General features: G+C 41.8%; 1 protein-coding gene across 2 annotated transcripts in view; it reads right to left on the reverse strand.

Moving 5' to 3' along the window:
* Nucleotides 1–1,584: 1,584 nt before the first annotated feature.
* Dcp2 (decapping mRNA 2) overlaps nt 1,585–21,704 on the reverse strand; it is a 43,046-nt gene continuing 22,926 nt past the window's right edge. For both annotated transcript variants that reach the window (XM_052155940.1, XM_052155941.1), the window contains exons 5-11: nt 20,655–20,807; nt 20,448–20,560; nt 20,257–20,364; nt 16,218–16,353; nt 14,037–14,147; nt 11,431–11,482; nt 1,585–8,942 (exon numbers count right to left, since the gene is read on the reverse strand). In XM_052155940.1, coding sequence (XP_052011900.1) covers nt 8,779–8,942; nt 11,431–11,482; nt 14,037–14,147; nt 16,218–16,353; nt 20,257–20,364; nt 20,448–20,560; nt 20,655–20,807 — 837 coding nt within the window. In that variant the 3' untranslated portion in view covers nt 1,585–8,778. The remainder of the gene's footprint in view (nt 8,943–11,430; nt 11,483–14,036; nt 14,148–16,217; nt 16,354–20,256; nt 20,365–20,447; nt 20,561–20,654; nt 20,808–21,704) is intronic.

Genomic DNA, 21,704 nt, shown 5'->3' on the forward strand with positions numbered 1-21,704 from the left:
CTATGCAACAATATAAATATTGTAAACTCCTTTAGAGCTGCCAGGAATTAAAGAGAAGTGTAGAAAAAAGCATGAAGACAGTCACAAAACCCTCGCTCCGCTCTCACTGGTCCAAACACTTCTTCTATAAATGCACGTCCAGCCATTATATGAACACAGTGCCCTAAGTAAAAACAACCACGTTCACCAAGTGTATATACAACTACACTTAGTGTTTTTAAGAGCCCAGCCAAGAAAATTCTTTGGTGGCTAAAATCCCTGCACTGATTGGCATTAGGGCATAGTCCTAGCGGGGAGTTGGGTGGGTATGGGTCCAAGAGCTCAAGCAGCAGTATTTCCTGCTGTGGTACACTGCAGATATGATTGTGGAAGAAATCAGCAACTGATTTTGTTTAGCCAATGGAACCTATATGACAGAGGGGTACCACAGCTTGCAAACTCTTTGTAAAGCAGGAATGAATGGCTTGCTACAGAAACCAGCCCTACCCTTCAAATGTTTGAGAAATGGAGCCCCCATGTTTACACAGGTCAGCTCTGAACCCATGGCCTCCCATTTGAATTCATTTTCTAGTCACCTTTGTGTTCATCTGAGATGCTGTGACCCCAGCATAACTGAGCACGCTTGTGGAGGGGAAGATATTTTCACATACTGGCAAGCATTATTACAATTTTGGTAATCCAATATAAAATACGTTGTCTGATATTTTGAAGATGTGTTCAAAAAGAAAGAAAAAGCTGCATCCCAGAGACAAGAAAGAGCCACTGTGGGTAACAACACCCTTGACTAGTTGATCTTCCAAGTCTCGTGTTGATAATTACCCCGAGTGCCCACTCAGCAGCACAGAGCAGGTTCTGTGGAGAACTCCACACACGCACAGGTGCTCTACCGGTTTCTTCCATGGCGGGAATAAGGAAGAGGTTGTTTAGAGTCCAAGGCATTCTTCTGCAGTGCTCCTGTTAGGACACTTACCTTCAAGAGCCCGATGGCCCAAGTTTGTTAGGACCTGAAGCAAAGATTACAAATGTTCACTTCTATTTCTAATCTGCTTTTTAGACATAATGTTAACTTACTTTGCATGAAATTTAACTTTTTTATTCACTGAAAACGTGTTTCTTTATATCACTTGAATTAGAAACTCCTGCTTGAATGTGCTGTTCCTAAGCACATGTGACTGTGTTTGCATCTGTCAGTGCTGTTCTGCTTGTATGGAAAGTGTCATTTTAAAGTGGCTACTAAACACTGTACTATACCTTGTAATTTTTAGACTCACTTGTAGCTTTAAAAGTTTCCAGATGCCTTTAGTTTTTAGCTGCTGTAAAATAGCTAATTTGTGTTATTTGATATAGAACTGTTTAAAAAAAAAAACTCCATTTATTTATACAGAGACATTTATAATATTTTACAAACGTTCTTATATTCTGAATAAATATTTCTAATTGCATTTTGTATTTGGCTTTAATTAAAGAGAAAGGATATTCTGTAGAACCATTTGCCTGCCACACATACAAATATAAACCAGAGATGATTACACTGATTCAGGCCCAGAGGTAAGACCATTTCAGAACAAGAAAAACAACAAAATCCTCATTTATCACCAATTTTTATTTGGCTGTCTTCACATATAGCATAAACAGAAGGTTCTCTATTGAAAACAGGGAAAAAATGTTTCAGGAAGTCTAATGTAACCTAGGAGATAACAAGCAGTTTCATAGCACATCACAAGTACTGAAACAGACTTTCTGCTACATGGAAAGTACTTTTGATAGCAGTTACATAGCTGAGGACTCTAAGAGAACAGCACATTTCTCCTGAGGCCGGGACATGGGACATTCTGTTGGAAAGCCTGGTTCTGGCGGTTTTTATCTCCTGCCCACCACTGTACTCCTGTTTAAAATCCAAGCTGAACTGAGATTAAGGTGGTGTCCACATCCCCACAGGGCACTTTCAACTCTGAATCAATTCCATCTTTTATATTTCTACGAATACAAACAACTTCTCACGTTTAAACTCTACATTCCTAACCTTTTTGGTCCAGAGTAATAACCTGCAATAACCAGTAACAGCAATCAATGACTTACAGCTATAGGAAGAAGAAGACGGACCAGAAGCAAAGGTAGAGTGGTAACTAACTGTGCCTAAGCAGCCCAGGTTATGGGTAACTCGTTAGAGTTAGACCGAAGCTCACAGCATCTAACAGAAAGCCATTCGAGCGGCCTCCCGTCACTGTCAGTGCAGTCCTTAAGGTATGGTTTTAGCTCCTAATCTAGTGTGGATCACATCGAAACGCTTTCAGATATTCTAGTACACTCTTCCTCAGCAAAGAACAGAGGTGTCAAGTCACCTCACATCTTTGGAAAGGCAGTGCTCCAGCATCACTAATTCATAGACCCGAGTCACTGGAAATGTATGAGTGACATCAATGTAGGTGAAAAGCAGTTCCAATCATCCATATACACCTAACTTGGGGGGGGGGCACACTAAATAAATGCAGTACTAAAGGATGTTGTCACACTACAGTGAACCTGACAAGCTATTTTGGGGGTTCCTTTTTGGTTTCCCTAAATATTTGACTAATAACTACAATAAAACAAATACTTTCATATTATCACAGACATAATCATGTAAAGGGTTTGTTTACATCATCTTTCTCCAAATAAAATATAAAATGTGGTTATAAGTCCAGCAAATATTCTATGTTAAATCATTTCATATAAAACAAAACCAATTAACAAAGAAACAAAGTTTACAAACCTACTTATTCTAAAACCTAGGTTTTTCACTGAACATTGTATCATTACTGAAGTAATTTCACCAAAATTCACAGGCCAGCTTTTGGTAGCTTCTATGACTCAGCATGTTTATACCTTTCCCAGACACATTTAGAATTATCAGGAACATCAGGTCCTCACAGCACACTGTAAACTGCTACAAACCTAAGACACAGTGCATATGAATACCAATTTCATTCACTTTTGCACGCAAATTAAACTGTATGCTTCATTTTTGTTAAACTCTCCCCTACCCCTTCCATCTGCCACCCCCCAACCACCCTACCCCCAGGCAGGGTTTCTCAGGGTAATCCCTGGTTGTCCTGGAACTCACTCTGTAGTCCAGGTTGTCTTCTGCCTCCCAAATTCTGGGATTACAGATGTGCATCATCTCTACTGGCCTGATTCAGAACTATCTGAATTAAGAGAATATCATTTTAAGTAGCTAAATACATGAACATTCATGAAGATTCATTATGGTTTCATTGAAGCCAACAGATTAATTGAATTATACATAGGTCTAGTAAGTCAATACTTATTTCTACAACTACCATAAGATTTAAAACTTATCAGCAAATATAAAAAAATAGTTTTCAAAAACTAAAACAAAGTTAATAGTTTTACTGTTTTGCCCTATTTGGTGAACTGAAAAAAAATTTACACAACAGATGTGAATTGTCCCCTGTCCTAATTTGAAACATAAAAAATGAAAGGCTCAGTTTCTTGGATTCTTGTATTTGACACTTAATAGACACTTGTGAGACATTCAAACATGACCTAAAATGTGCTACACAGACATTAGTGAAACGCAGACTCCTGCAGCACTGCCTCATGCTTTTCCAAGGTACCGTGCATGCCATGCGTCCAAGTCCACTACTGCTCAGATGCCGCAAGTATTCCTGCATCTCACCAGCCATCCGCCAGCACCAGACACAGCCTTGCGGCTGCACCTCTCCTTACTTTCATACTTCTGCTGAACACTGCAAAGGCTCTGCTAAGTTTCTTAAAGCTTGAGAAATGGCTTTAGAAGTGTACAATTGAGTCCTAAAGGCTTCACCAGTCTAGAACTATTGTTTTACCCATTTGGATCAAATAATTAAAATTTCAAAGTACTCTACCTTCTACTTTAAAAGGTCACTATCCTAAAAATTGAGTGTTAGGAAATGCTGCCCATTTCATTCTAAAACTACTGAAGAGATCCTCAAAGTGTTTTCTGTGCTCCCACACCAATTTCACAGCTATATACACTGACTAGAAAGAACACAGCCCTTCTATCTACTTGAGGCTCAGGAGTTAAAGTTACAGCAAATTCTCATGGTGTCAGATGTATTAGAGACACAGCACAAACAAAAAGCCTGAGGATTACTGAAACAGATGCCCAGACAAGGACACTCAGCAAACTGAAACCACAACCCCGGAATCAGATACATTTATCTGCCACTAAAGAGCCCATGTCCACAAAGACGGCCAAGCCACACCCTGAAACTGACTCTCCCATGGTTCCTTTTCTCGGGGAACCCTTAGGCAATGCTGCCCAGCTAGCAGCATCTTGAGGTGAATTCCTTTGAAACTGTGACAAGGAGACAGAACCCAATCCTCTGCTACACTAAGACCCAAGATTAATATAATCTCTTTATGGCTGGCTTCAAATTAGATATTCCACTCTGAACATGTCTCTAACTGAAGCCTCTGAGCTTTAACACAAAGTACAAAGATGTACACAAGGAAAACCCAAACAAACAACACCAAATGCATGCCCTTACATCCAGTTCTATCCAGGAGGGTGGGCTGAGTCTTCATTTCTCAATGAATGTAGTCAGTGACAAATGCTGTTTGTCACAAGGAAACTACTGCTAGCACTTCCACAACACTCTGCCTATCTTATCAACAACAGAGTGGTTAAGAGCACTGGCAGAGGACCTGGGTTCCATTTCTAACACTCTGAACTCACGTTCCAGGGGAAATCATCTGACACACAGTTTCTGGCCTCCTTAGGCACCAGGCACAAGCGTGGTATACAAACAAATATACAGGCAAAACATACATACACATTAAAAAGAAATTAATGAAAACCAAACAAAAAACCCTCAAACTCAAGAGAGGCTAGAGCTCGGCAGAACTGATCAACACAAAGAACTCAAACACTGGTCCTTAGGGTGAAAAGAATTCCATTAGCATCCATGGATTGCTCGGACATCATATTTAGAAAACAATACTTCACCAAGGAGTAGAAAATGCCTGGGAAGAACTGCACTGCTCCACTCTGCTTGGGCGGGGCGCTGGCCACATTTCTCACCTGAGCATCCTTCCTGGAAGCACTCACGTGCCAGAATGTGCACAAGTTTCTTCCTCACTCCGCCCAGCAACTGTGGACTACCCGCTCTTTTCAAGATCCTTTCCCAATACAGTTTAAAAATGGCAAGATCCTTATGACAAATTTCATACTGCTGATCTCAATCTGCCTTCTGACACAGGCTTCAGGAGTGACAATTCTACATATAGTGATAGAAAGATGTGGAGAGGCCTACTGTAAGCCCATTTCTGGCCTTTTAAGAAACTATACAAATGTCTTCAGAAGTGTTAGGACACTCTCGCACAGCTTTCCTGAGCTCTAAGGAGTAACACTACACACAAAGGTGAAGAATACCTTAGACCCGGGAGTGCTGCCCTTTGTTGATGGTCAATTCTAGCCGTAACACGTTTGAACTTCTTCTCTCAGTAATAATAATACACAATATCCAGCTCAAAAGCAGGAGGAAGAAGTGTTAATGAATACAACCATGAATACTAATACAAAGAAAATACTGCCTCAGAGAACATGAACACAACAGCTGTCATTAAAATCTCCAACATGGCACACACAGACACAGCAAAGGCCAAGAGGCATTAAAGGAATAAAACCTGCCCAGCAAATGATCTTCTCCGGGTCCTACTCTCTCCTTACTTGTTGAACTAATGCTAGAGAAACAGGACTGGTAAGGAATTTGGTAATGAAATGGTTTTTAATGCACACTGGTGCCAGTCCTTGACATTTTTAGAAAACACAGTATTTTATAGAGGAATCTAATTCCTATAGTCATTCTCTTAGATGTGCATTTTATTGATATTACATGTAAATTATTAAAACCTCCAAAAGAAAAAGCACAGCCAAGTCTTACAGCATATTAATCTGCTATATAGCTACATTATCTGTAATTACTAATTAGTATTTAATATAAAAATAATGATATTCAAAGGTCAAAGCGGCAAGCAGTGACCACAACCCCTCTGACAGTTCTGGGCAACTATCTTTCACATATTGGTACAAAAATCTAGATAGATCTTTCAAGATGTCGCCACCAATTTATTCAAGCTATCAGATCTATTAGGTTATTCCAGCCCCTACAAGTGCTCATGTCTCAGGATGAAATCGCTGTTTGAAATCCTAGAGTCATTCATTCACTATTTCTTAACAAAATCTTACAGAAAGTATGTAAACTGTATCCTTTGTCTCTTTGAGTACAATGGTTAAAGACAAAGTTATTTAACATTCTTCAAACCACTTAAGTTACACATTAAAAAAGCACCTATAAACTTAGACTTAAAAAGATTCACAGTGCATTGCACCTTGGAACACATGCAGTTGGATCCTAAGGATGTTTAAAAGTGATTTCAAAGTCTCACCTCTCAAATACAAATAATAAGGCTGACGTATCTACTGTTCCATCTAGTGTCTCTAAATGCAGCACTGCACAGAAGCACATTATTGCATATTCAGCATCCTCATCACTAGATTCTATGAAGAAATGCTAACATAGCCCAGAGAAGAAATCCAGTCCTGTGCTAAATACGATCTCTCAGATAACCTGTACAGTGAAGAAGTACGTACACTAACAAGGACGCCAACTGAACATTTTCTGCATAGTTGAGTCACATCATACATACAAACCTTACATTTCAGACCTAAAGCCTAAGTTGTCCTAACTGCATCCCAACCAGCCCCTTGCTTTGTTCTGCAGTGCGTTTACTGAAGCAGCACATCACTGGTTGGTTCTTACAGTCAACCACTTTAAGGGCCATACCTTCTGCTAACTAACTGATTATGCTCTAGAATTGAGAGCTGAGAATCCAACCTCTACAGGCACCAGAGACTGACTGAAGTGCTCACTTAAAAAGAATCAAATCAATCTCTCTCTCTCTCTCCCTCTCTCTCTCTCTCTCTCTCTCTCTCTCTCACACACACACACACACACACACACACACACACACACACACACACACGCACACAATGGTTTCCAGATGACAGTCAGGGAGTGACAGTGGCTCACTGCCAGGCAAGCTTTGGCTTTCAGCTTTCACCCCCTTAACCATTTAACAGAAATCTGGAATGCTGGGACCAACTATAAATATGGCTCAAGAAGACCCAAGCAAAGCAGCTGTATTTCTGACAAGACCAGAAAGGGCTTCTAAACACAATCATACAATGCATTAAAAAGCAAAGGTCACAGGAGGAGTCACAAAGCAGTCCCACGAAGATTCCAAACACACTGTTATCACTGTGAAGTCTCCTGCTTAGCACCGAGTGACACTTTCATTAATAAATATAATTTCTTCTTTAAAATCAGTCATTTAAAAGCTAAAGCAAAGCAGTAATCCCAAGTGACTTCCTCACAATAATAGCCCTTCTTTTTAAAGTTCCATGGGGTTAGGTAGCACCCCGATTAAATAGGCTACATATACAGAATAAAGATTTCTATAGTAATATTTATAAGCAGAGATATACTTTGTGGATACCACTTGTTAAAACCGCACACAACCGATGCACGTGTACAGGAAAGATTCTCAGTAAGGTCAGGTGCAGCCAAAATCGTATTGCCTCTTTAGAGCTCTGGTGATTGTCCTCAACAACCGGTGATTCTCTGCAAAATGGGCACTGTCACGAGTGTTTGGTTTAAGAATTCTGAAGGAGCAAAATATAAGATACATTCCTACGTGTGGCCTAAGTACATTACTTCAAGGGCCCCCCAGTGACATGTTTTATTTACTTGTACTGGGGAAAATTGCATAACCCTTCTTTCTCTCTTTATAACCCAGGGGCTTCAAGATATGAGTTAAAAGCATGTCACTCTGGTATTACTGCAAACTGGAACCTAATATCAGCTTACAGATCAACACTGAGATGCAATATAGAACTAAGAATGTAGTTCTCCACAAAGACTCATGCAACTAGAATATTCATAGATGTTTCACATGAGCATAATCATGGCACAAAACTCAACAGAGGGACCTAGAGAAGTGCCAGCCACTCGCTTCCATGCCCTCTGCTCCAGCACTCACAGGTTTGGGTTTGGTTTTGTTTTTGACAGCAAACATCATAGCTTGAAATTACAGCATCAGCTCCCCACCGACTCCATCACTCTTCCGGCTGTGGATATGGCCCCGATGAAGTGCTCAAGGTTCATTGTGCAAATGAGTATTGTTTTGGAGACGAGGTGCTAAACGAACTGACAAAGCTCCAGTTGGAAGGAAGGGTTAGACTCTCGGTGGTTAGAAGCAGAGGTGTGAGCAGACGCCTGCAGCCTAACGGCCGCCGCAGTTCAGCTCTGACGCTCAGCTCACTGGTCACTGGGTTCTAAGTTCCTTTTACAGTTTCCAATAAGCAAGCTTTTGCAATCACTAAGATAGAGGGGAAGCACTCCTATAGGCATGGCTATTTGCTGATGATGCAATCAAAACAACTCTTGATCAGAATATAAAACAGTTACGCACAATAAGGGAAAGACAGAAAACCACAGGCAACTAAAACTTGGCTCCAAACACTGAAACGGTAAATCCATATAAAAAGTTCTAACTGCATTTACAGTGCAAACTTGTGTTTCTTTCTAGTTTCTCTTTTATACAGAAAGTCTCTTTAGAAACATTGCCTCCCTGCATTTCTTTCAAATACCTGAGAAAGGTAAGGCTTGAGGAGACACCCACTCACACGCAACAGGTCTCAGATTGTGGGACTTCTGCAATACACTTGCTGGATCAAAGGTCCAAGATTTTCATTATAGCATTTTGGTCAAACTTGAAACTCAGAAAGGTTCTGGATGAAAACGGGAACTTGCAATGTCCATTGCATGCTACAGAATGTCCCTCAGCATGTTCTACCAACGGGTCTTCACCAGAACAAGGCAAGTCACATGCGGCATCTGCTTAGGAAACAAAATTAGTAGATAGTAACTCAGAAAGCTAACCAGATATTCCCTTTCACCCACTCACAGGGGGAAACTGAAGTGGACTGCGTGTTAAGTCTTCCTGTAACCTGAGTCAATCCTAAACACCTCAGCTTAGGATTCAGTGGAATCAATTACTGCTTATCTCTACTTATTCCTATTAATTCAGATTTTTAGCCTACCCTTTAAGGCCCCTGCTTTTAAAATGGACTTATTTTTAGCTCTTATATTTGTATTTTGTGCCACAGTAACCAAAGCTTCTTGACAGAGGTTAATATAAAAATTACAATTAAAAAATTGTAAAGAAGCCGGGCGGTGGTGGCGCACGCCTGTAATCCCAGCACTCTAGGAGGCAGAGGCAGGCGGATTTCTGAGTTCGAGGCCAGCCTGGTTTACAGAGTGTGTTGCAGGACAGCCAGGGCTATACAGAGAAACCCTGTCTCCAAAACAAAACAAAACAAAACAAAACAAAACAAAAAAAAATTGTAAAGATTAGAAGTACAGGTAATACAGTTGAAGTTACCACGTTTTAATAGATTAAAACAGAAAACATCAAAAGCTTTTGGACAATCAGGCTTAGCAATGCCTTTTGGATACAGGACCAAAAGTCAAAAGAAACATGAAAACACATTGATTCTAAATGCTAATGGTAGGCCCTGTGTTTAGAGACAAGCTCCATGGTAAGGTTAGAGCATCTTTGTTTTTTCCTCATGTGCATTCACATCATGTACGAGGAGCACATGCATGTCATGGCATACACATGTGGGTCAGATGACAACCTCATGCATCAGTCCAAGCCTTGAGATGGCGCCCCAGGCCAATCCCATGGGCACTGGGGTTAAACATGTGCACTGCCATATGTGGCTACACCAGGGTGTTAGGGCTAGCTTCTCACACCCAGGCATCTCTTTTAGACAGCTTTCCTTTTCATTTGTTTTAACAATTGCTTGAGACAAATTACGAAAAGTTTGACTCTGGTATCTGCTCCTAGAGATGGAGGTGATTCAATTAACCATCTCAGGACAGTGCCATCAATGGATCATTGATGGATTTGCATGTGAAAATTGTCTTTAAATATTTAAAAAATAAACAAAATAATGCCCTTCATTCCTTTTGTTTATTTTTGAAACAAGGTTTCTCTGTATAGCCCCGACTATTCTGGAACTTATTCTGGAGACCAGGCTAGCTTCATTCCTTCTTTTTTTTTTCCTCCTCTGTGGATCCCTGGCTGTCCTGGAACTCATTCTGTAGACCAGGTTGGCCTCGAACTCAGAAAATCCACCTGCCTCTGCTTCCCAAGTGCTGAGATTAAAGGCGTGCGCCACCGCCGCCTCAGGCTAGCTTCAAACTCAGAGCTCCTCCACCTGCCTCTGCCTCCTGAGTGCTGGGATTCATGGTGTGCCCACCATGCCCTGCACTTTTCACTTAAGAGTTTTCAGTATGGAAGATTTGGATGAACATGTAACCACAGCACAAGGACATTTCATACTATTCAGATTAGCACCTAAGAAAAGCAGTGCACTATACCTTTAAGTGACATTTATTAATCGATCATCAGTGGCACTAACATAACTTTGCAGATTCATTCTGGTCAGTTTCTCTGGGGTCTGAGCAAGAGCTGCCCGTAAGCTCACGTTTGCACAGTTAGTCCCCAGGCGAAGGACTGTTTGAAAAGGTACGAGTATGCCCTTGTGGGAAAAAGTATGTTGCTGGGGTGGGCTCTGAGGTTTCTAAAATCTACCCCAGGTCCAATGTTTCTCTCTGAATGCTGTCTGTAGATCAGGAAGGAAAGCTCTTAGCTACTTCTCTAGCACCTAGTCTGCCAGCTGCTGCAACCCTCTGAACCCGTAAGCAAGCCCCCAATTAAATGCTTTCTTTTTTCAGAGTTGCTTTGGTCACAGTCTCTCTTCATAGCAATAAAAGCGCTAAGACAAAATAGTGACTAGGACCGTTTCCAAACCAGATACACTACATTCCGTATACAAGGAAGGAGAAGCAGCATCATTTAAGTAAAGGCTATTATACTTAGAAGCACTTTACAAAGTAATTAAGTTAAAATTTTAGTTTTAGTCATAAGAGATTTTAAAAAGTATTTTTCTTCTTATTCTTGTTTAAAAAAACAGATGAATGAACGTTCCTTAAGTTGATCCCATTACCTAGAGAGGCAGAAGGAGAATGAGGCGCCCTTATTACCACATTCCCCACTCCCCTAGCCCAGGAGCCAGTGTTCAGGACATTTATTTATGGGGACCCAGGGTCTAACAGTTACAGAAGAAACAGTGCATTCAACACAACTTATTTGTCCGGATCATTTATTAGTAATTCCTTCCAGCCAGTTTCTACCGAGAGAAGCTCACACAGGGACTCTGCAGCACACAGGCAGCCCATCCTGTGTGGTTACTACCACCATCAAGCCCACCAATGCCCCAGCCCCACAGGACAGATTTAAAGAGAAATCGCTTGCCTGTCTCGAAGTTGTCCTGAAGTTTTCGTGGATGCAGCTTCTTTTCACATTTCTATAGAGCAAACACATGAACAGTGGTCTCTTGTTACTTATTAAAACTCAAGAGCTACATGAGCAAACATCTCAAGAAGAAAATTAAACTAGTAATCTAATCATCATCCCCAGTGGGTTTTCATTAAACCCAACTTTTCAACAATTTGGAGCACATAACAGCTGTGAACACTACCGTTTACAGCTCCCCACCTCTGCACAGGACGGCTCCACAGCCCCTCCAGTTCGCTATCCCAGTGCTAGGAATCAAACCCAGGCATCACTCTGCAGTGAGCAGCATCCCCAGTCCTAACTGCATGTGAGCACCATTCCTTCCCGCCAAGTGTGGACCACTGCTGTCACTTCTGCTGACTCAGGGTAGACCCACAACGCTACACTGTTAGAATGCCAACTTCTTGGAAATGTACATCTTTTTCCTGGTTTTATAACAGAGGAAAGGGAGGAATTTTGACATTTAGACTCTCAAAAATTAGGCAATTTTTCAAGTTTTAGTCTGTAAAAGCAAGTAGCAAATCCTATACTTTGTTAAAATACTCAGGAACACACAACTCAACATTCAAACTTTTCATCCCTGCCTGCCTGTGGGGTAAGGCATATTAACAGAGTTGTGTGATTTGATTTGGAGGACAGTGTTGTTAGCCCAGGATGACCCTAAACTGGAGACTCTGGCTGATCACTGTGACCTCTCACAGACCATTCTGCTTTGCAATTATCACTGCTTTTCCCTTAGAAACTTTACAATGTTTTAAAACTTTATTATTAAAAAATATTTAAAAAACACCAAAACCCTACAACCCAGCAACACCCAAATCTGTGAGTTAGAACTAGAAAGACAACCTGCTTCATACTCTGTCCATAGCACACACAGGACCTCCTCTTCCGCTCACACTTCTACAGTATAACGGAGAAAGAACAAGAAAGACTAAACACTAGGGCATACAAGTTTTTTACAAAAAAAAAAAAAATCTCAAAATTTTTCAAACGAATTTGAAACATCAAATCTCAAGAGCAAATGGAACCTCTTAAAGAGTTAAATTTACACAGCAACTTCATAAGAGATATTGACATTGAATTATCATTAAAGAAACATTTTCTAACTTTTGTTAGAAGTCTTTAGAATATCTATTGTTGATTGTTTTGTTTTTGGTAACAAATAAAAGTGTGAAAAGTCTGACAATAAACAGATAAATTTTCGTTTACTGGTGGAGCTGGTACACCCAAGTCAAGTAACCCTCGGGCCTAACTGTGCCAGAGAGTTTGATGTCACCTTGACACAAATTAAAGTCATCTCAGAGGAGAGAACCTAAAGACATGCCTCAGTAAGATCCTCTGTAGGCAGGCCAGTAGGCCAGTTTCTTTAGTGCTCAGTGGGGGCGGAGCTGCCCACTGCGGGCGACGCCATCCCTGGGCTGGTGGTCTGGGATCTACAAAGAAGCAGCGTGAGCAGGCCACGAGGTGCAGGACAGAGAGCAGCACCTCTATGGCCTCTGCATCGCTGCCTGACTCATAGTGCTTTCATCACAGCCACACTCACTGTAATTAAGACACTCAGGCTAATGGGTTTTTTGCTTTGTTTTTCTTTTTTTCCATTCAAAGTCAAGACTTTAACAGAAAAGATCAGTAAAGATGCTAACTCTCTTCTAGAGAAAACTTTCTCTGAAATTTTCAACTGCAGTGTAAGGATGGACTACAAAACCAGATTATCTCACAAAAAAGAAGCCGTGAATAGAATGGTGTTGATGAAAGCTAAGGAGCAGGGAGCATGGAAGGATGGGAGGAGGGTGAATTACAGCTATTAAGTTACAGCAGGGTGTGCTGTTACCCAGAAGCACCACAGTGAACGGTAAAGCTGGAAGAAAGCACTGTCAATCACTGTGTTTCCTTACGTCCCGGGCTAGCTTCAACGCCAGCCTTCATCCCGTCGGCCTCAGTCTCCCAAGCACTGTGGCAGCATGTCAGGCTTAAGCTTTTCACCATAAACATTACACCATATATCCAACTAGTGAGGCATATGGCACCCAAAATATCTGCAGTCTTATGTATCAGCTAAAGTATACACATTCAATTAACACCTTTAAGAAGGTGTGTGTGTGTGTATGTGTGTATTTATAGCACATGTGTACAGATGCCCAGAGAAGTTACGAGATAGCCTCAAATCTCAGGAGGCAGAGTTAGAGGCACACGTGAACTGCACTTGCAGCCTCTCAGGAGCACCAGGCACTCTCAGCCACAGCCACCCCCCCCCAGGCCTCTGAACAATGGGTTTTCAGGAGGGAAAAATGCTTGTTTCTACGATAGTGTTTTCAAGGCTTTAAAAATTAATGTAAATAATACCACACAAGGCAAAAATAGAGGATGCCTGTAATGAAGAACAGCCAAAGAACGGTAAGCTTTAGTTCATGAAGACAATAGTGCAGAATTAAATTTTATAAAATCCTATCGCTAAAAATCAAATAAAAATAAGAACTAAACCAGCATTACTGTGTCTAGACAATGCCTGCTCGGGTCTTAGAAACAAGAGCTGTCTACTGGGCACCCGAGCACACGACTCTTACCATCAAGGGATTCTGTTGCTTTGCTGGCTGGCCATGAACTCCGTTTGCTCTCTTCTTTTGATTAGGTGAGTCTTGATACTGTTTTCTGCCATTCCCTCTCATATTTTGATTCTGTTAAAATATGAATAAAAACATGTAAATCTACAGTATAAGCCACAGGAACACACACACACACACACACACACACACACACACACACACACACACAGACGAATGTTTATCTCCATTGAATAGATTTCATAACACACCATTTGAACATTTATACAGTGTCATGCCAATCTATTTTCTTAGAAGACTGCTTTGCAAAGGAACAATCTCTGAAACAGGAAACAGCAAATATATCTTTCCCCAAGTCCTTTCCAAGCCTCTTGCTTTATCCCATGCTTGCTTATAAACTGCTTATAATACAAAAACATGGCGGGGCACAGCTCAGAGGTAAAGTCTGGGCAGAGCTTGAAGCCGCAGAGTCAAACTGCAGCATGAAGATAAAAAGAAGTGAAAGCCGGGGCAAAGGCAGACAAGGGCTGTGGAGACGGAGCTGGGAAGAGGCCGGAGCACACATGGACACACACGAGGCTTCCTTTCTTTTAGGCTTCTTCCACATCACACGTGGATGGGACTGTGTCAGTGTGTGTCTGTGGATGGGACTGTATGTCAGTGTATGTGACTATGTGTCAGTGTCTGTGACTGTGTCAGTGTGTGTCAGTGTATGGGACTGTGTCAGTGTGTGTCTATGTCAGTGTATGGGACTGTGTCAGTATGTGTCTGTGTCTGTGGATGGGACTGTGTCAGTGTGTGTCTGTGTGGGTGGCCGTCAGAGGACATCACTGCAGACTTGGGTTCAGAATCACACTCGGTTGTCAGGGTGGTGCAGGGCGTGTTTACATGATAAGCCGTCCTGCCAGCCCCCACACTTCTTAAAGTATAAATGAAGCAGTAGGCACTATCAGGGAAACTATAATAAGCAAGTGAGTGCCATTGAAAGGATAATCTTTTACAAAATAAAGACTGGTGTTTTAAAATCTTGGGCTTGTAGTCTGAACTTTAGATACCTTTTTTCAAATGTCAATTTCTACCTCAAATTTTGAAAGTCAGCTCTTTTAGAGAACATGAATAATGAATGTGACTAACAAAGACGTTGCTCTTCACCCCACCTGCTCACTCACAGGAACACGGGGAGCTGCCGAGACAGCTGGCAAGCAGTCACCGAGGGAACGGACCTTGGATCTCAGCCTCGCCTTTCTCTTCAGTGTTTCCTTCCCTGTGCCACGCTTTTCTGTGTAACTGTGTGGCACAGGCCACATTTGTCAACCCCTGCAGCACTCTATCCCACACCAGAGACGTTTCTGCTGCTGTGTGACTCTTGTGTAGTTCTGGAGAGTTAAGATCTGGGGAAGTCCCACGCTGCCACACAAGCACACTTCCCAAACATTTTACTTCTTCAAAACAAAACCTCTGTTCCAAACAAAAAGGAACCTCTCGTGAAGTTGCTACTACCTGCAGCCATAATCACTACTTAAGCACCGTGTGCCCATCGTAGGCACAGGACATGGAATCTTTAGGCCTGTGTCCCTGCCTTATTTCACCCAGCCAATGTCTTCCAGGATCATCCAAACGTCACTCTCTGAAGGCTGCAAACAGTCCGGGGCACGAGCTCCAGATGATGCTGTAAAATTCTCCATCAGAGCCCTGTTTCTGGTTCATTTGTTTACCTATGTAGGTGCAGAGCTGCTGAGTCAGGTGAGAAATGTACACTTAACTTGTGGGAAACCACCAAGCCATCTCACAGTAGCTTAAGCGCAGAACAGAACAGAACTGTGGTATAGGCATCTACTGCATGAAAACATGTTATAACATACTGCCCCTTTCCCATAAACAATAGAGCCTATTAACCTTAACTCAGAACTGTCTTAAGACCTTTCATGGTGGACATATTAAAAAGGCTCAACTGTAACATTCCATTATTTACCACACTGGATTTATTCCAAGGCTCACTCCATTCCATGAAGGAATTATTCATTCCATGAAGGATAAGTCTCTGGTCTGTTCCGGTCACACGCTGGAACCCAGACGACATCCCAGCAATTCAGAGCCCCACTAACTGCTACACACAGCACCTCAGCATACAGTGATTCTGAGGCCAATCGATCAAATGAACGCACCTCAGTGCCACCCACTCACCTTTGCTTTGAAAGGGTCCGCCGCCTCTGTGTGGTTACTGTGCGGCTTCTGCTGCAGCGGCTGCCTGTGTTTCACCCACTGGTCGCTCGGAGAGCCTTCAGGAAACAGCTGCTGGCTGTGGCGGAATTTTGTTCGACTACACCAACATTTAAAAAATACGGTGACTTTTTTTCCTGCAGGTCTTGGAAGCCTCGGTAGTTTAACCTACCAACCATGAGCTTTACCTTTCAGTATCCACCTTTGCCCACGCTAATTTTAAGTTATAAAGGCAGAAAAAATTTTTTTCAAGGCAGGGCACCTCTGTGTAGCCTGGAATTCACTCTGAAGAACAGGCTGTCATTACATTCAAGATTCACCTTCCTTTGCCTGCTGAGTGCTGGGACTAAAGTCCACCACATCCAGCTTAAAGCAGAAATTCTGATCATCTTTGACAGCTATATTTTCCCCCATCTTTTAGAAAACTGACTGGTATTAGAAAATATTTCGTACATTAATAATCCATCATTTTTATCGCAGGCTTTTATACCATCCCCTCCCTATAAGTAACTATATTCTTAAAGTTTAAATAGAGGTCTTTCTACATTTAGTTGAGGCAAAGAAATGTATATGGACTTTTCTTAATAGGATAGAAAACACATTCTTTCCTGATGTCTCAGTAAGGGATCTGATTAAATAGGGTGGTTATAGACCCTACCAATGTTAGATGAGATCTGAGAAACTAGGCTACTTTCTAGAGCACAGCTCCTTAAACCACGAGAGATTCAAAACACTGCAACAGTAAAGACTTCTGAATGTGTGAAAACCAGGTTAATGCAGCCCGGTGTGCACTGCATCGGGGGCGTGTCTGGATGGTGCATCACCTGACTTCACGGCAGCCTTAGTTCTGGATATGCAACATGCACACTTTGTACTGACTGCAGCATCAAGCGAGGAACACGGCAGAACTGCAGGGACGAGCTCTGCTTAGACTATGCTGCAGGCTTCCCAGGTATACAGCGTAACTTTGACTCTTACAGAAAGAGAAGGGTTTTGCTGTGGAATGCCAAGGCCCTCAGTGTTTTCCTACACCCCCAGCATGTAGGTATGAAATCAGTCCATCGTTAGATTGTTTTCTGTTAGAATGCCTCCTTGGGCTCAGGATGTAGAACCATGTGCTGTGCAAGCCCAGGAGTCTGCGTTCAAGCTTCGGAATCAACAGGTGGAAAGACAAAGTGACTCCAAGGTTGTCTTCTGACCTCTCCAGGCTTGCCTGCCTGTGCACACGTGCACATGCACCCTAAAGAAGAATGCTTCATTTTGAAAACTGCTGCCTGAGATGCCTACTTTAGTTTTATAAAAATTAGTTAAATGAATCTTGGCTTGGAGTTAGGACAAAATCTGTAACAACTTTGACAAGGTCCTAAGCATACACCTTTTATTTTGTATTGTGTATTTATATACACAAGGCAGTGTTCTGAACACGGATAAGCAGATATTACTAAGTATTAGTCAACTCTGAAAAATGCTACAGACATCATCTATATTATGTCTGGCAGTAAAAATATTTACTTAAGACTTAGCTCATTTTTCTTTTTGTTTCCTTTTAAGCCAGGGTTCCTTGTAGCCCTGGGTATCTTGAACTCAGGAGAACCTCCTGCCTCTCCCCCAGTGGGATTAAAGGTGTGTACAGCTATGACTTAATTCTTCTAGTAAATACTAACACCTCTATCTCTTTAGTATGCAAATTTGCTTTAATCTTAATGAGTAGTAGAATCATACTATGTATAAAAAAAAACTGTTCTAAAATAAATGTCTGGCTATCAGTGGAAGTTTGATATGCATACCTATATACCTAGGCTTATGATTGTCTAAAAATTTTGTAGGCAAAAGGAGTCAAGATGGAAAGGATGAAGTTTAAGAAGTTTCCCTACCCTATAGGAAAACATGAATGTCACCAAACAGCAGAAGTAAGTCAGCAGGTGATGGTCCAGCCTTCATGCAAAAGAACTGGCTTTGGCTTCTTACAGGCCAGGCCCCACTGACTAAGCTGTCATGTATGGACTTTCAGACCGCATCCCATATCACACAAACTCTGCTCTAAAGACCTGCACAGCAAGAGTGCCGGGCTGCTCTCAGAGCCTGCCCCGCTTTCCAGTTAACACATGGAGTCATGAACATAGTGGCTCTAAGCTGTGATTTTAGCACTCAAGGGGCTGAAACAGAGGGATTGCTCTGTCTGAGGCCAACGTGGGCTACATTCTGGGTTCTAGGGCAGTCTGGGCTACAAAATGAGACCTTGTCTCAAGGTATTTTTAAAAACCAAATTGGGATAAATCTTATAATAAAATTTATTTTCTATCAGTCAAAACTGTAACATTTCTTCCAACATATCACAGAATATGACTGAAATAAATACAGGAAGCAGCAGAAGTCTGAGCAAACCCTCTCTAAACCAACAAGAGCAGAACCCTGCGGACTAAGAGTTCCCACACGCACACTGGAGGAGACCTGCTCAGTGATGGACTGTCTCCACTAATGACTTCTTGGTAATATCTGTTTCATACTCTGGGGCACACTCTTGTCTTCCTGACTTCTGTTTGCATATTGTTTCTCTTATTTCTATTAGCAGCACCTTGGTAATAACAATACTTATATATTTTAAAAGACAGAAATGATTCTTAAGGCATTTAATCCAATTTCTTTTCCTCATAAAGTCATTAGAAATGGAATAGTACTTAAACTTTATTAACCATAAATGTAGTCTACTCATATTATCTCCTTTTCAAATTAAATTCCTAGGTTAAAAAGATCACCAAATTGGAAAATAATGTAAAACAATAAACAAAACCACAACTCTGGCAATATAAGTTACGGCAAGCTGCTTATAAGAACATAAACTGCCAGACAGTGTGGAGGGGCCTTTAATCCAATCACTGAGGAGGCAGAGGCAGGCAGATCCAGACCAGCCTGATCTACAGAGTGAGTTCCAGGTCTGCCAGGGATACACAGAGAAACCCTGTCTTAAAACAAAACAAACAAAATAACAACGAAAAAGAAAGAAAAGAACAGAGACTAAGGCCAGTGAGAGGAGGTGGGCAAAGGTGTGCGGGCAAGCCTGATTATGACTCAGTTTGATCCCAGGGACCCATGTGGGAGAAAAGAACCATTTGCAAGGTCACACACACACACACACACACCCACCACACACAAACACACACACACACACATACCCCATGGTATACACTGAGAGAAAAGAACCATTTGTAAGGACACACACACACACAGACACACACACACACACCATGGTATACACACTGATATACATTTACACAAAACAATTTTAAAATTATACAATATGCATATTTAACCATGCTACTTCCCAAGTCTGTCCTAAGATCTCATCGAGTTAATGTTACTGATAGTTTACACTGGTCCTCTCCATATCACAGCCAGCGGGCAGGCTGGGGAGATAGGTATCTTAGTCTAGTTGCTAAAATACTTGCTGTACAAACACGAGTTAGATCCCCAGAACCGTGTGAGAAAGCCAAGCCTGATGATGTGTTCGTAATCCCAGAGCTGGGAGGCAAAACAGGGATCTACAGCCTTGGCACTCCAGCCAATGAAAGACCATGTATCAAAACCAAACTGACAGCGAGGAGGTTGACCTTTGCCCTCCTATGTAAACATGACCACACAGGCATGTAAGCATACACACTCATATGCAAACAAATTCTGTCATCAGCATCTCTCACCTCCTGTGCAACAGAGACCACAATATATCCATTCAATCACCTCCAGAAACAAACATCACTAATGTAGGGTAGTAGATATTCAACACACATATTTTTTCCCTTTTCCTAGTGTTCTAAGCCATTGGTATCCTCGAGTGTACGATTTAAAAATGTGCCAGAAGAAATTCCCTCCAATGAACCCCTTTCATCTTCTCAGCAACTTTTAAAGCACAACAGAGCTTCTAAGGAGGAATCTTAAACTTCTCTCACTCAAGAAGCAAGATGTACTAAAAGACACCAGAAAGCCACTCTCTCTTGAGCGCATTTACCTCAATTTTTCCACGGTGGGTCTAGCTGGTGTGCTACCAGCTGAAGAAAACCCATTGTCACTGTCTGAGGAATCTCCAAATCTTCGAGACAGCCAGTCCCTTAGTGGTCTATGGAAACATTAACAATCCATTTAAAAGTCTTTGAACTAGCAGCAGTGAGGCCAGCTTCACAGCTTACAAAATGAACATACCTGATGAAGGGAATGGCCATGAAGAACTTGTTAGGGGCCAAGCCAAGTTTGGACTTAGGCGTCAGATCATTTCTGTGACAGGGCAACTTGTCAATGGAGAACCACTCAATATTCTGAAAGAAAACAACTGCATTTAGTTGATTATGATCAAAGAGTAGCTAACACCAACTCCACAGCAACCTATAAAGATTCTCAACTCTTACATACCCTAATTTCTCTTCTGGTTTTGGGGTTGAACTTGGTGTCCTTTGGAACTCCTGGGATGATGTACAGGCGGGCTAGCTGGTCACTTATCCGAAGCTCAATGTAGTCATCCTTACAGATATAGTCTTTTATATCAAAGCCAGTTTCCTCGAAGACCTGGAAATAAATGTTGACAAAATGCTTAACTTTTAATCATTAGAGGCTGAAGTAGAAGGACTGAGTTCAAGAACAGCCTGTTACATAGTTGAGATTTGTATCAAAGCAAAACAAAGACATCTTGCTAAATCTAATCTGTAGCTAGAAAATTAGGACCATGCCCCCCCTTATGTTGATACTAGTAAAAATTAAACAGATCAAGTGGCAATAAGCCATAGGCAAAGGATGAATAACTAAATCTGGTTATCAGCCAAGACTTAGTGGGTGTCTGCTTTTCGACAGAGCTTTTCTCTTGTACTGCAGTACCACCAGGTGGTAGAAGGACTGGCTGCAACTCTAGGACTTAGTCAAATACACTCAAAAAGGCAACAGCAGGAACACAACCATAACCATTCCTAGGTTGAAACCATTGTGACTGGATTTGAGGAGTGGTGTCAGGGTAGAGGTAATTAAGTGTAAATGCATATAATCCTGATCTTGTTTAAGAAAAGACTCTAGCAGCTCTCTGGCCATGTACCGGAAAGCCCATGTGGACACGTAGCTGGCAATTGGAACCCGGTAAGTCAGGAAGACAGCCAGCAATGACCCAGGATTAGCTGTAGCCTCAAGCTCGAGTCCCTGATCTCCAGATCTGCTAAGAAGTAAACTTCTGCTGTTCAAGCACCCAGTCGACTGTATTAAGTCAGCTCAAGCACACTGAACAGTAGCATTCCAACCAACTCCCCAAACTTTTAGCTCTTTATGACAAAGGCAATCATTTAGAAATCAGGGTTAAAAATCAAGGCTTGCCTTTAAAATAATCCACTGACTGGAAAACCATCTGCCCAAGGGGCCACTGTGCATTTAGGCCACTGCCTCCCCTTCTTTACGCTTCCATAACCACAGCAGATGGGTTAC

The sequence above is a fragment of the Apodemus sylvaticus genome, chromosome 13 (assembly GCF_947179515.1).
Source record: "Apodemus sylvaticus chromosome 13, mApoSyl1.1, whole genome shotgun sequence".
Taxonomy (NCBI): Eukaryota; Metazoa; Chordata; class Mammalia; order Rodentia; family Muridae; genus Apodemus; species Apodemus sylvaticus.